This window comes from Rhipicephalus sanguineus, chromosome 1 (genome assembly GCF_013339695.2).
Source record: "Rhipicephalus sanguineus isolate Rsan-2018 chromosome 1, BIME_Rsan_1.4, whole genome shotgun sequence".
NCBI lineage: Eukaryota > Metazoa > Arthropoda > Arachnida > Ixodida > Ixodidae > Rhipicephalus > Rhipicephalus sanguineus.
Genome location: NC_051176.1, coordinates 105,309,301 through 105,323,065, shown reverse-complemented (window position 1 = coordinate 105,323,065; position 13,765 = coordinate 105,309,301). Strand labels below are relative to the sequence as shown.

Here is a 13,765-nt window from a genome sequence, read left to right as displayed (position 1 = left end):
TAATAATAATAATAATAATAATAATAATAATAATAATAATAATAATAATAATAATAATAATAATAATAATAATAATAATAATAATAATAATAATAATAATAATAATTCCTGGGGTTTTAGGTCCCAAAACCACGACTTGATTAGGAGAGACGCCGTAATGGAGGGCGCCGGAAATTTCGACCGCCTGAGGTTCTTTAACGTGCACCTAAATATATAAGCACACGGGCCCCTAGCATTCAGCCTCCATCGAAATGCGGGATTCGATCCCGCGGTCTGCGGGTCAGCAGTCAAGTACCAGAACCCCTAGACCACCGCGACGGATAAAAGGGGTCAGAAACCACTTTTCCAAGTGATCATGGAATGACCTCAATATCGAAGTTTATTGCATCAAAAATCGATTGCCGCAACAATTTCTCGAAGTCGTCTAGAACGAGCAGAGTTACAAGGGTCTGTAGCGCGCTTTAAGTGCATTCTCTCTTCTCTCGTCGCGACGAGTGCGCTGGAAGTTAAGCAGGGAGGGATGGTACGTGGGAAAGAAGTCCGCTACTAAGCCCAAGATATCACATTTTACCTGCGGAATTTTATACATGAAAATTTAAGAAAGAGGAATGTTCTGTTGGCTTTCTTAGGATGGTACTTGAAAAATTGTGTAAACTTAGCGGAAAGGGCATAGTAGAGCTTCGGATGCACTGAAAGTAGTCTTTAGCTGTAAACAGTTTATCAAATGAATGACTGAATATTTATTTGCGGTACAAATTATTTTGTGGGATTTTCGTCTCTTTCTTTTATTCATTTGCGACAGTATTCTCCGCGTCCATAAATTAATGGGCACGAATTGTTCCTACTTTTTTTTATTTCTTATGCCGAATGATGCTTGGTCTTTGCCGTATTAACATAAAGGAATACTTTTTAGCGGAAATCAAAGTTGGGTGGCAACTTGTACCTGTTCTTTCTTTAACTTTGCAACGTCACTGTTTGTAATACATTGTGTATGCACGAAGTCATGACAAAGATTTCTCAAACTATGAAACGATTTGCAGCAGCAGTATTCAAGTCTTGTAGTATGTTGCAGCGGCTGTGTGGTACGTTCAAGTTCGTGAGCACTGCTTCACGCCTTCTTGGGAACCACGTTTTATTCAGTAAATAATGGGACCATCTGAAAACAGGACAGCGAAAAGCCGTCTATGCCAATCATCAAAAATAAAACAAGATTTTGACTAATCTCAAAAGGAAATGAAGGAAGACACGATCAAGACAGCGGTGTAATAAAACATTTGTTAGCTATGGGGATGCCGAAACAACCCAAGCATTCAGTCTATTCACGAGCAGACACTACAACAAAATCCGGACGACCAGTCGGAGGCATTGCTGACGTCGCTAAACCCTGAAGACCTGGGACCGAATTCGCTCGCCTTCTCTTTCCTAAGTGCATTTTCCCATTGGGCGGCTGGTTTCGAAAAATGATATGTCCAGCGTCGTGATTGGCCGGAATATTCTTTCGCAAACATTTTTTAGCGTAAGACGTCTTTGTAAATGCGGGCCCATGCACCAGCTTCGGCTGGTGGACAGGGCCCGGGCGTCGGATGCAAGCCATGGGTACCTGGAATGAGGAGGACACCCACCTGTGGCAGAAAAGGAGGCGCGCCTGGTCCTAAGATAAGGTTTAATTTTCTCTCTAGCATAGGCATAGGCTAACTACACACACTCACCGCTGTATTTGAGTGACTATGGCAAAGCGCTGCCGAGTTTTTTAGTGGATTTTTTCCCCGCTGCGATGGCCGCAATCCGATATATAGTGATGTGCTTGGCACATTGCAGTGACGTGAGTGCTTTCTGGCGCAGGACATGCAAGGCGGACGCCGGTGGCCTCCGGCGAGGGCTTACGACAGCGGGTGCAGACGAACCATCAAGCCTAGTGGAGGAGCAGGAACAAGTTGTCAAGGTGCTCCAGTACGGCGCCAAGGTGGCTCTCGACGAAGGTCTCATTGACGCCGACACGGAACGACAGTTCCGGATGTCCGGTGAGTGCAGACGTCTCTTAAAAGGCGCTTGGCCGTATACCCCGATGGCCCGGTAATTAGGCAAAGTGTTTACCCCTAACTTGGAATCCGACAGGCCTCACTCCGTAACGGTTCAAGTTTGGCTGCCTGCGTCGTGAGAGGTTTGCAAATGGCTCGATGTAGGCTGCCGGAGCTTTGGACCCACTCGTTTCCCGGCGCTATACACATCGCGCAGACTCCAGCACACCATGGCGCCGCCATCGAAGCCGCTTGCACTCCAAACGTTCACGGGTGTGGCTGGGGGATATAATAATTCGAGCATTTAGAAGCTTTGACCAATTGGTCAATATTCCTATACCATCGTTTCAGCTCGCTGAACACCGCACGTGCTGCACGCGTGCGCCTGCTCCTGAGTGTTGCACGTCCCTGCCATTCATTGAAATGCTTATGTAAAAATGAAGCAGGCGTTAGTGATGAAAAGTACACCTTTAGTGAAATGTTGAGAACAGGTGCTCAGTTCTATGCACACCTTTACTGAATGCGGCTAGAGCACGGGAGTCGCTGTCTACGCCATGTCTTCGCTAAGTACTTCACGTTGCGCGGTTGTTTGCTTCTCTCTGTGCAAAATGTTTTTTTTTAAAGCTGACATTCTTTCTTTTTGTCCTCTCGCAGGAGTCCATGCTCTCCTAGACCATGCGCTGAAACTTTCGAAGACAGCCCAGCACAAGATCATCTGCGTCGTGAGGCAGTTCGATGGTAAGACGCTACCACATGGATTCTCTCCTTTGCGCTTTCTTTCTTTCTTTCTTTCTTTCTTTATTTATTTCTTTCTTTCTTTCTTTCTTTCTTTCTTTCGTTTTCTTTTCTTCTTTTTAGATGGCGGCTGACCGTGTAGTTGTCACATCGGTTGAAATCTTCCTTAAATTCACCGGTTTCTTTGCACTCTTCATGGGCACATATAAGGAACGGCTCGTTCAAAGCATTTATAGTGCGTGCGTGCGTGTGTGTGTGTGTTAGTGTTACATAATCAAATAATACAGATATATCAAGTTTGAACGAACTTATGCTTTTGTGTGCGTACCTACACACCTCGCTTCCTACACCACGTGAAAAAAAAAGACAATTATCCTTCAACTGCAGCTATACTCGGACATCTATTGTTAGTATGAGCTACTTGTGCTGAAGAAAGCAAAAACAAGGGATCCGTATCTGTGTGGCATTTAATTATATACTTTCAACAATGTGACGAACGCCTAATCTTAGAATAACAGAGAGTTGAGCTAGTTGGTAAGTATTCGTGTTAAAAGACAGGGCGTGTAAACACGAACACGAGAGAGAAGTCAAGACACCACTAACGCCTTGGTGTCTTGACTTCTCTCTTGTGTCCGTGTTTGCACGCCCTGTCTCTTTAACATGAACGCCTAATCTATTTTCGAGTTAAGCCATTCAGACGAATCTGAATTTCCCATTATGAAATAATTTGGTCGCTGGTCAAGGCCCCGCTGAACGGCGATGTGTCTTGACTGTCCTATGCGAAATTTTATTGCATACGATGCTCTAATTGAATATAAATGGATTTTCAGTGTACATTTTATGAACAGCACATCAATTGTGTATGCTGTGCCAGCGCTTGAAAGATGACATTCATGTGTTGTCTGCATAGGAAAATGTTTTTATTTAACAATGTACACGAATTTTTATTGAACGCAGCCACATATGGGTTACATATCCATGTTTGTATTTTTTCTGTTATATATATTTACTTTTATAGGCAGCATGTTCCTTTGTATGCGCACATTTATGTGGATATGGCACTGGCGTAGCCCGGGGGAGGGTGTGATTCAACCCTCACCCGAAAATTTTCAGTGAAGCATGTGTATATATATATATATACATGCACACATACAAACACACGCACGAACATACATAAGGAATGGCTAAAGCCTCCTTCTTCTCCCCCCTCCCCCCCCCAAAAAAAAAATTAGAAAAAAAAATCTCACTGCGCGGATGTGCATAGTTAAGACATCCCAACTGCCTATTGGGATCTAGGGTGCTCTATTGTGGCCTACTTTTAGCATTTATTTGCAACTATTCAAAGAAAAGAAAAGCTATTGCCAAAGGCAGAGTGTGAAGCTTCGTTACAGCTTCCTTGTCAGAGCGGCGGTGCTCGTACGCAGGGGCGGTATAATACACACCCATTTAAGCCAGGCACCCTGGATTAATGTCAGCGGATGAAGAGGGATTACGTCTTAATGTCTGTACATCATGCAGATCGCATGTCCACAGAACAGGACGGTGGAGGCGTAAATGAGTGATTTAATTTTGATAAAACTTAGAAATGTTGGCAACTATTCTGCCGCCGCCTTTCTGGAAACAGTAAATTATTCATTGATCAAAGGGTGATGTCCTGAGGCGACATGAAAAAACATCGAGCAATAAAGCACGTTTCGCAAACGCTCCTAAGTACTCTATGCGCGCGTTTTAGGAGATAAAAGTTCTCTCCATATCTCATCATAACTCTTTCAGCATTGACAATTTTGCCGGGCTTTACGTGCCTATGCGAAGTTTAAACATGTGGGATACCGTGAGTCGGGCCTTGAGATTATTTCCGGCCTCCCGGTCGTTTCTTTTTTTATGTCAAGTAAAATCGAATTGCGGAAGTGTTTCGTGTCCTATTCTTGCCTGCACCATCTGCAGCATCATCTGCAGCCGGAACTTGAACCCGCGACCGTGCACTCAACAGTGCGACGTTAGGGCGATCTCATTCGGGGATAAATGCCGCAGTCTATACTGTAAGGCGAGCGCGTAGGTTTTGCGTTGCTCGTGCGCTTCTTGTGGTGGCATCCTTGCTGCCCAGCCATTGGTTTACTCTACAAGCATAATCTGCACGCGGGTTGAGCCGCATTTATCCCTGTTTGTCGCTTCAATCACGCGTTCGATTTAATTTAACAGTTCATATGCTTACATTCCGAAGTTATACCTCGCCGCTGTGCAGGGTACAAAACTTAATTTGGCCATAGCCAGCTCTAACGAAGGCTATCTTCCCTAGTTTTCGCAATTAAATAACAAACACCAAGAAAACCTTGGTTTTATTTAACATACATCCGTGTCTGGACATGCGAGTGTATTTTCGTGTCGTAGTACATATTGTACTTCATCGTCAAGAGTCAAGCTATAGTCGTTGTGCTTAGCTGAAGACCCTCTTGAGCCGCAGACCTATATGATCTCGCGTCTAGCACCACTTTATCGCGTCATAAATTGACGGATCTGTCGCCGAGGAGCAAAATAGCGAAGCAATATTTGAGAACATGAGAGAATTCTGAGTAAGCTTTTAAAAGCGTGCTTATGGGATTTGATACGATATCAGCGACATTTTTTTTACCCCTTTCTCATAGTCGGCGTGTACGACCAGTCTTCACGACAGCATAATATCTGGGGTTTAACGTCCCAAAACCACGATATGATTATGAGAGACGCCGTAGTGGAAGGCTCCGGAAATTTCGACCACCTGGGGTTCTTTAACGTGCACCTAAATCTAAGTACACGGGCCTCAAACATTTTCGCCTCCATCGAAAATGCAGCCGCCGCGGCCGGAATTCGATCCCGCGACCTTCGGGTCAGCAGTCGAGCGCCATAACCACTAGACCACCGTGGCGGGGCCTTCACGACAGCATCAACAAGTCAGGCATTTTAAAGTTTTCTGTCCCTGTCTACCTTCAAAGTATAATAATAATATTTGCCTTCGTCTGTCGAAAAGCTAAAGTCATGAGAATCAGTACTCCGTGTGCATATAAGCTTAAGAGCACGCTCGTGTCTGTCACTCTAAACGTATGTCTGGCTTGATATTGCACAAGCTTCCGTAGAGCGCTCTATCTCCATCAGGGCATCAACCTCGGGAAAATGTCCCGTCTGAAGCCGCTGGCAAAATCGTAGCTCCGAGGCCAAGCGTTAGCCGCGACAGTGACGGGCGCGTGACGTGACCGTTGCACCACCGACGTTCGGCGGTTGCGATTTTGGACACATCACGTGTCCGTTCTGGATGCGGCCCTGTCTTGCTCTCTCACACGTCACGTTGTCGGGGGGCAGTGCGCGGCTTGCTCTCAACACATTCGCCTCTCTCGCCTGTATACTTTGTTTCGCCACCACTCAGTAAGAGTGTCGCAACAGCTCGCGCCATTTCGTAATTGCCCCCTTACCTTTGCTTCTGTTCTTCCTCGAAGCACCTCCTTTGTCTTTCTGTTTTCGCTTCTAAAACAATGTGCAAACTGAGCGAGAATAGCGAGCCGTCTTCGGAGGACGTGTACCTGTTGACATAAGGATTTCCTAAACGCTTTGTTGTCTTCCAGGGCATGGTGCTCCGAATACACCGCCCAAATCTGCAAAGGGAGGATCATCGATTGATCCGCATTGCGAAATGCACAGGGGCGTTACTTCTGCGCAATCAAAATGGCTCGTCTTAGACGACGGTCGCTGTCCCGAGTGTACGTGTACACGTGTGTACACTTGCACTTTGCTCTTGTTTCGTCGACGAACGGACGGGCCGTAGGCGTGGCTCCATCCTTCTTTCTTCGCCAACACTCTGATGCATGAACTTCGGCCAGTAATGCTATGGTTCGCACTGCGAATGACCGTCATTCCCTTCTGTGCGGCGCCGCTCTTCCTGCGCACAGCAGATATAGAGAGAAACGTTGAGCAAGCGCGCTGTTGCTTCTCAGACACTCAGACGTAACCCCCCTCCTCCCCCCCCACCCGTGCTTTTCTCTTTTCCTGAGCTTCTGAAGCAAATATACTCTCCACCATTTTGTGCTCCAACGCAATCGTTTTGCAACGACGTGGGCGCTCTCCAGCAGTCTTCAAAATTTATTTGCTTCTCGTGAATAGTCTTGTGGCATCCTTTTCTTCTTTCCATTTTTACGCAGCTGCTCTTGCTTTCTTTCCGTTCTTTTTTCTGTACGCGTTTTCTCACTGCCTTAATCATGCAACCAACTAAATGAGTGCTACACGCACGCACTCTCTCTCTCTTTCTTTCTTTCTTTTTTCTGGCGGTAAATGAGTAATCAATTCTCTTGTGCAGGCTCGATATTAGTCTTTGTGCAGGATGTTTTTTTTCTTTTCGGATCAATAAGTGTTGCTGAAGAAGCACATTATCTCCATTAGCATTAGCGCTGCGAATAGTTGACGTGTCAAATATCGCGCTGGCTACGGCGGGCCCGGGAACGTGAAGTGATATGGGAGCGGGGGACGCGGTAATCATGCGCCGCGAACTGTCACTTGATCTATAAGCAGTAAAAGAAAGTCGGAGGTGCATCATTATAAGTGGGAAAAAGTGTTTGGCGTCAAAATTAACTTGTAATGACGAAAACAAATTTCGAAACCTGCGAAATGATCAATATTATGAAAAATGGTATGACGGGCGTCATATATATTGAACTCTACTTCAGCACTTGCTTGTCGAATTTTCTGCGCTGAACAAAAGCAAAAAAAAATTACACCATCTCCCATTTAAGGGAACCATGAGGGGATGCGAAGCAGCATTGGGGGCGCTCATCAAGTTTCCGTTACGTTCACTCGGCGTTTCCGTTAGCGTGTGAGGTTTGTGATTGCTGCAAATGGCGCCGACGTTGACGTTACAACTCATCTGAACGGGAGCGAAGCGAGAATGACCGAAGCCGACCGAGCGCACGCGCTTATATACACCTGAAATGGGGGAGGGAGAAGAGAGAGTGGGTTACAGGCTCTATTTGGCTGCGGCGCGGCTGCATCACATAGAAGGAGAGGCTGCGCCGCGGCTACAGCGCGGGGGAGGAGAGGAGAGAAGGCGACCGAACACCTGCGTAAAGGAGGAGAGTGGGAGAGAGAGTAGGCGCATGCGGAGTGGAGCGCGGACGCCACCGCCGGACACAGCCTCGAGCGAAAGCTGCTTCGCATCTAACAAAAAGCCTTTTCTTGCGGTAGCATGTGGTAGCCTTTCCTTACGTTCTGTGCCGATTTTGGGCGGAAATGTACATTTTCCTAAAAGAGAAGACCAGCTTGTATTCCGTTTCGTGAATCGCGTTTTGCTAAAACTGAGGGCGCAGTTTTATTTTTGAAAATATGCATTAATAAATGCTCTATGATCGCGGCACCCGCAAGCGGCCTCATCTCTTTTTTTTTTGTTTTCGATTGTACCGTGATGTATCAGAAGCGACTGAATGTCGCCCGCGTGTCCAGCGTTAGCCTACCTACGCTATTTGGCACAACGTAGCGCACTACTGGTCATAAGTGTACCTTAACACCATCTGACACATCTTGAAAACTTTCAGAACCCCATATAAACGTATGCTCTTCTAATGTATACCTTAAGTTTAGACTCTTTACCTTTGTCTTCTTTAATGACCTCAAAAGAAAAAAATACGAAAAATCAAAAACAAACAAAGACGTTATAACTTGTCGAGAGCCATCTTATCTCACCAGCGAGCAGAATTCACTTACTCCGAGCCCGTAAACCAGAACGGGACACCGAATGCAAATGAAAAAAAAAGCCAGAAAGCTGAACTAAAAAAAATAGTTATATTAAAGAAAAACCTCGGGACCATAAAATGTCCAATCGTTAACAGCGAACACGCGTCATCGCGCACCGCGGGGACGGAAAAGAAGGTCACTCAAGATGCAGTTTTATTATTTCATTATTATTTTTTTACCCTGAAGGTTTTTGGATACATTTTTTTCCCCTTAATTTCCTGTGTGGGGGAAACGAAGTCAAGCGGCACTCGAGACAAGCCAATACCGTGAACAAAATGAGAGAAAAAAATAACAAGAAAGGCTCGTAGAACGCGAACGAAATATGTTTCCCGCTCTTTGAGTAACTCGTTCCGGGAGCTCGAGTGTGTAGGCTGCGTCGAAGCGCATTGATGGGGCGGTGCGCTTCGATAATGATCCCAGCGACTTGGAGAATCTTTCTTCTTCGACCCAGGCACTTCAGTGGCGAGGTTCACTGGCGGTGCTATACTCGGCTCTGCTCGAGTCGGGAGGAGTACTTGAAAGAAAGAGGACGTGCCGTGTTTGTACAGCACGTATACTAAGCGAGATTTGCAGTTTCGAGTCTTTTTGACTCGCCTGTAGAGCGTGCTCAGCCTCATTAAAACTCTTGCTGCGGAAGAGCCATCCTTAGATGAGAGGATAGCTTGACGCACGCGAATAGGCTCGGGCTTGCTTATTGTGTAATACTGCGGCGTGATTTATGAAAAATATTATCGTGCTCAGAGTTTATTTGGATGAAGAAACTGGAAAAAAGGTATTCCCATTCTTCTTTCGACACGCTTAGTTAGCTCTGTTATATTTAGACATGGCACATCGTTGCCTGAGAATTGACGGAACAATGGACTGAGTGCGGTATACTGCTATTGCCCATGTGCACTAAAACCTTTCTAACATGAAAAAGGAGGCCGTGGATCTCATTCGTTATTTTATTTTGCATATATATATATATATATATATATATATATATATATATATATATATATATATATATATATATATATATATATATATATATATATATATATATTTATATATGCAAAATAAAATAACGAATGAGATCCACGGCCTCCTTTTATATATATATATATATATATATATATATATATATATATATATATATATATATATATGGCTTTTCGTGCATTTAGTAATGGCCTTATCTATTATCGCCTTGGTCACGAACAGTTAGCGCGCACTTAAAGCCCATGAACTGCGTACGTTGCGGTAGCATATGTGAAAGGATTGACGGAAATACTAATCATTTTATTGCGATAGTAATTATATGGACAGTCTCGGCTTGTTTTTGCCGTCCCCCTCGCCGCCGTCATGCACCGTATAGGTATAAGTATGTATATATATATATATAAAATTCCCAAAGAAAAATAATACAGAAAAATGCTTCCGAAGCGCGGAATCGAACCAGCGAACTCTCGCTCCGCAGCGCGTGGCGCTAACCACTACGCCACAAAACGCAGATCCTTCAAGTAGCTAACGGCGAGCGTTATATACACACCCTTTGCCGCTTTCAGGACTCAGAGACGGCAGGCGCTTTAAGCGCTTCTTCATTACCTGCGAGATGGCGCGAGGAGCGCAACGGGCGCATTTAAAAGTCGTCGGCCAGCTCGCTCGCTTCTTCTAATATTGTGCAGAGAGAACCTTGCCCTTCCGTTGTCTGCTCGCGCAATAGTTGCTGCCGGGGGGCAGATATTCTTGCAGCGTAGCAGCGCGTCCATCACGGGCCGCTTTTCTTGCTATCGCATTAATTACTTCGCCCTTACGACGAAACTGTGACTTTTTTTAAATTTTCCTTCTGGTGTTCTACGGAGCACACGGGCCTACTTCGCGAGGCCCCGTCCCCACGGGGGGGGGGACGTTGCAGCTGTGAATGTAATAATAGACCTGGTCAGTAAATATGATATCAGATATGAAGAGATGTCTCATAAGAGACCACTGAAGAACAGATGAAATAAACGTCACGCTCACAGGTTGCCAAACAACCATGACACTAAGGGAGTGGTTATTTCTTTCCGCCCACGAGGCGTTGTCCCCTTGTATGGCTACAACCGCGTACTATGTTCGCAGGAGTCGCACTGTATTGCCTTCCACCAAGCAGACTTGACTTGGTATCGCTCTTCGTTGTATGCTGTCTGTCCCTGCGAAGTTAGTTCATTTAATATAGTAGCAGACTTATCTCAATGATTTCCGTGAAAGGTCAGTGGTGCATGGAGCTGTATTTACTCTGTGCTTCAAACGCAAGACTTCCTCCTTCGTGGAAGTGTCTCCAACGAAGGACAAGCTAGTTTGTTTTTAGATGCGAAGTATCTTACGGCGAAGTTCAATCCGGTGGTGGTGGTGGTGGTGTGCGGCGTGACTACCCTTACTGCGCATGCGCATACCCTCTCCACTCACCCGCACCCCTCCCCTTTTCCTCTTTCCCTCTCCACTTTCCCTCTCCCCTCCCCCTCTCGGCTTCCCCTCTCCCCTCCCCCTTTCCACTCTTCCTCTGAAACGCGGGCTAGACATGCCGAAATTCTCTCCTGCGCAACGCCGCGATGAGCACCAGCGCATGCGCGTCCCCTCCCCCTGTCTCTCCTCTCCTACGCTGCCCCCCCCTCTCGCACGCCTGCCGACTGCGTTCCCCGCTCGCCCTGTGAGAACTTATGGCCAGGCTAGAGGGAAGACAAGACGCGCGTAGCGTTCCTCTTCGCGTTCCACGACGCGAGGTCGGTAGCATGCCCAAAGAACGCCAACGGAACGCGATCGTGCAAGTGCTCCGACTTCGCATCGCCTCATGGTCCCCTTTAGCGGGAGATGGTGTAATTTTTGTTTTTGCTTGTGATTGTGCAATATGGAAGGGAGCGTCACATGTTTTATTTTTGTGCTAATCACTAAGTAAAGAAGATACATTAAACTTCAGCAAATTTTGTAGTATACACCAGAAAAAGACGATGGGAACGCTCATAGCACTAATTGTGCGGCACATTTAACAACAGAATGATGAAGCAAACTTGACTATATCCCATAGGGGAAAGTTATGGCGTCTTGTATTTATTTATTTATTTATTTATTTATTTATTTATTTATTTATTTGTTTGTTTGTTTGTTTGTTTGTTTGTTTGTTTGTTTGTTTATTTATTGACACCTCAAGGGTCCGACGGGACATTACATGAGGGGTGGGCATCAAAAGTAAGAAATAGAGATTGAAAAAAGAAAAAAAATACAATAATTAACAACAAACAACAATCAGTAAATGCAAAATACAAAATACGGCAATGATGAAATTTTAAAGGAAGAAAAATAATCTATTTACAAAGGTAAGTCCAAAAACAGCAGTTCCATATGTCAGACTAAGTGTTCAGTAGCAGATCGAAACGCGCTGCATCACGGACGAGTGCAACATCTTCCGGAAGGCCATTCCAGTCTCGGGCAGTTCGGACGAAGAATGACTGATGGAATCTAGTGGTGCGGGTTCGGGGTGGAATTACTGCGTTCATGTGGCCTGTTCGAGATGTACGATGAGTCAGTTGAATCAACTGGCTGTCACGAGGTATGGTGTGAAATAATTTGTGGTAGGAGGCATAGGCGTGAGATGCGACGACGAGAGGCAAGATGTACTAGCTCCAGTTTAGACGTTAGAGACGAAACGCTTGTGTGATAGGGGTACTCGGAAAGAATAAATCTAGCAGAACGGTTTTGAACAGATTCGAGGGCTTTAGTGAGATTAGATTGGTGGGAGTCAAAGATAGCACAGGCATATTCAAGTTTAGGTCGCACGAGCGTTTTGTAGGCGAGTAATCTTACGTGTGACTGTGCCACGAGAAGATTACGGCGAAGATAACCAAGAATTTTGTTAGCTGAATTGATAATGTGGGTTACATGATCCATCCAAGCCAAATCTTGAGACAGGTGAAGGCCTAGGTACTTGAAGGAATGTACATTAGATATAATGCAGTTATTAATCTTGTACACGGAGGGTGCGTAGTTAGGTCGACGATGGAATGAAATGTTCACGGTCTTACTGGTGTTCGGTGACATGAGCCATGTAGCGCACCAGTCTTGAATACGAAAGAGGTCTTCCTGAAGAGAACAGACGTCAGAGAGGTTATTGATAGGGCGATACACGACGCAATCATCTGCAAAAAGACGTATTACAGAGGTTACAGCAGATGGCAGGTCATTGATGTAGATTAGGAAGAGGAGCGGCCCAAGAACAGTGCCATGGGGTACGCCAGACAGAACGGGTGAAGTGGATTATGTGTAGTTGTTAGCATACACGAACTGCTTCCGGTTGGATAAGAAACACTCCATCCAGTTGCGAACAAGTGGATGAATGTTTAGGAGCGATAATTTTAACAAAAGACGAGAATGAGGAACCTTATCGAGGGCTTTTTCAAAATCTAAGAATAGAGCGTTGGTTGGAATATTACAGTCTAGGTTTAAATGTATGTCATGAGTGAATAGAGCAAGTTGGGATTCGCATGAGTGACCTCTCCTGAAACCATGTTGATTGGGATGAAAGAAGTCCACCGAGTTTAGGAAATGAGCAACATGAGAGTAGATGACTTGTTCCATGGTCTTGGAGCATATGCTGGTGAGTGAAATGGGACGGTAGATACCTGGGGAAGAACGGTCACCTTTTTTGAAGACTGGAATGACCTTCCCTATTTTCCAGTCGTTTGGCACTGTACCTGTGTCAAGTGAGTGCTGGAAAATGATACAGAGGATCGAACTGCACACATACTTCGTATTTTTTAGCGCTTTCGCGTTGATTCCATCTATACCACATGATGACGAGCACTTCAGGGAGTCTATGATCTTAACAATGCCTTCTGCCCTGAATTCAATACCCTCCATTGCAGGAAAATTGAAATATGGAAAATGTGGTAATGCATCTGTACATTCTTTTGCGAACACTGAACAAAACGCTAGATTCAAGGCATCGGGAACATCGGAATCGGCAATGGTTGCACCCTGTTATCACAAAATAAAATGGAACTTTTATTATCAGGCTTAATCGCTTTCCAAAAACGCTGCGGGTTAGATTGCAACATATTTGGTATGGTAGTGGAATAGAAGTCACACTTTGTACAGGCTTTTAATGAGTTGTACTCTTTAGCGGCTTCATTATGTTTTTGTCAGGCCGAAGGAGAACCAGTTCGTTTAGCTACTCGAAATAATCGCTTTTTCTTATTATTTAAGCGCTTTAAAGACTTTTTAAACCAAGGAGAACGTGCTTTTTCATTTAT

The 13,765-nt window shown here is 45.1% G+C and overlaps 1 protein-coding gene across 1 annotated transcript in view; it reads left to right on the top strand.

Moving 5' to 3' along the window:
* LOC119378552 (protein qui-1) overlaps nt 1–13,765 on the top strand; it is a 285,309-nt gene that overhangs the window by 158,431 nt on the left and 113,113 nt on the right. Inside the window, exons 4-5 of the mRNA XM_037647671.2 lie at nt 1,843–2,021; nt 2,673–2,756. Of these exons, the coding sequence (XP_037503599.1) occupies nt 1,843–2,021; nt 2,673–2,756 (263 nt within the window). The remainder of the gene's footprint in view (nt 1–1,842; nt 2,022–2,672; nt 2,757–13,765) is intronic.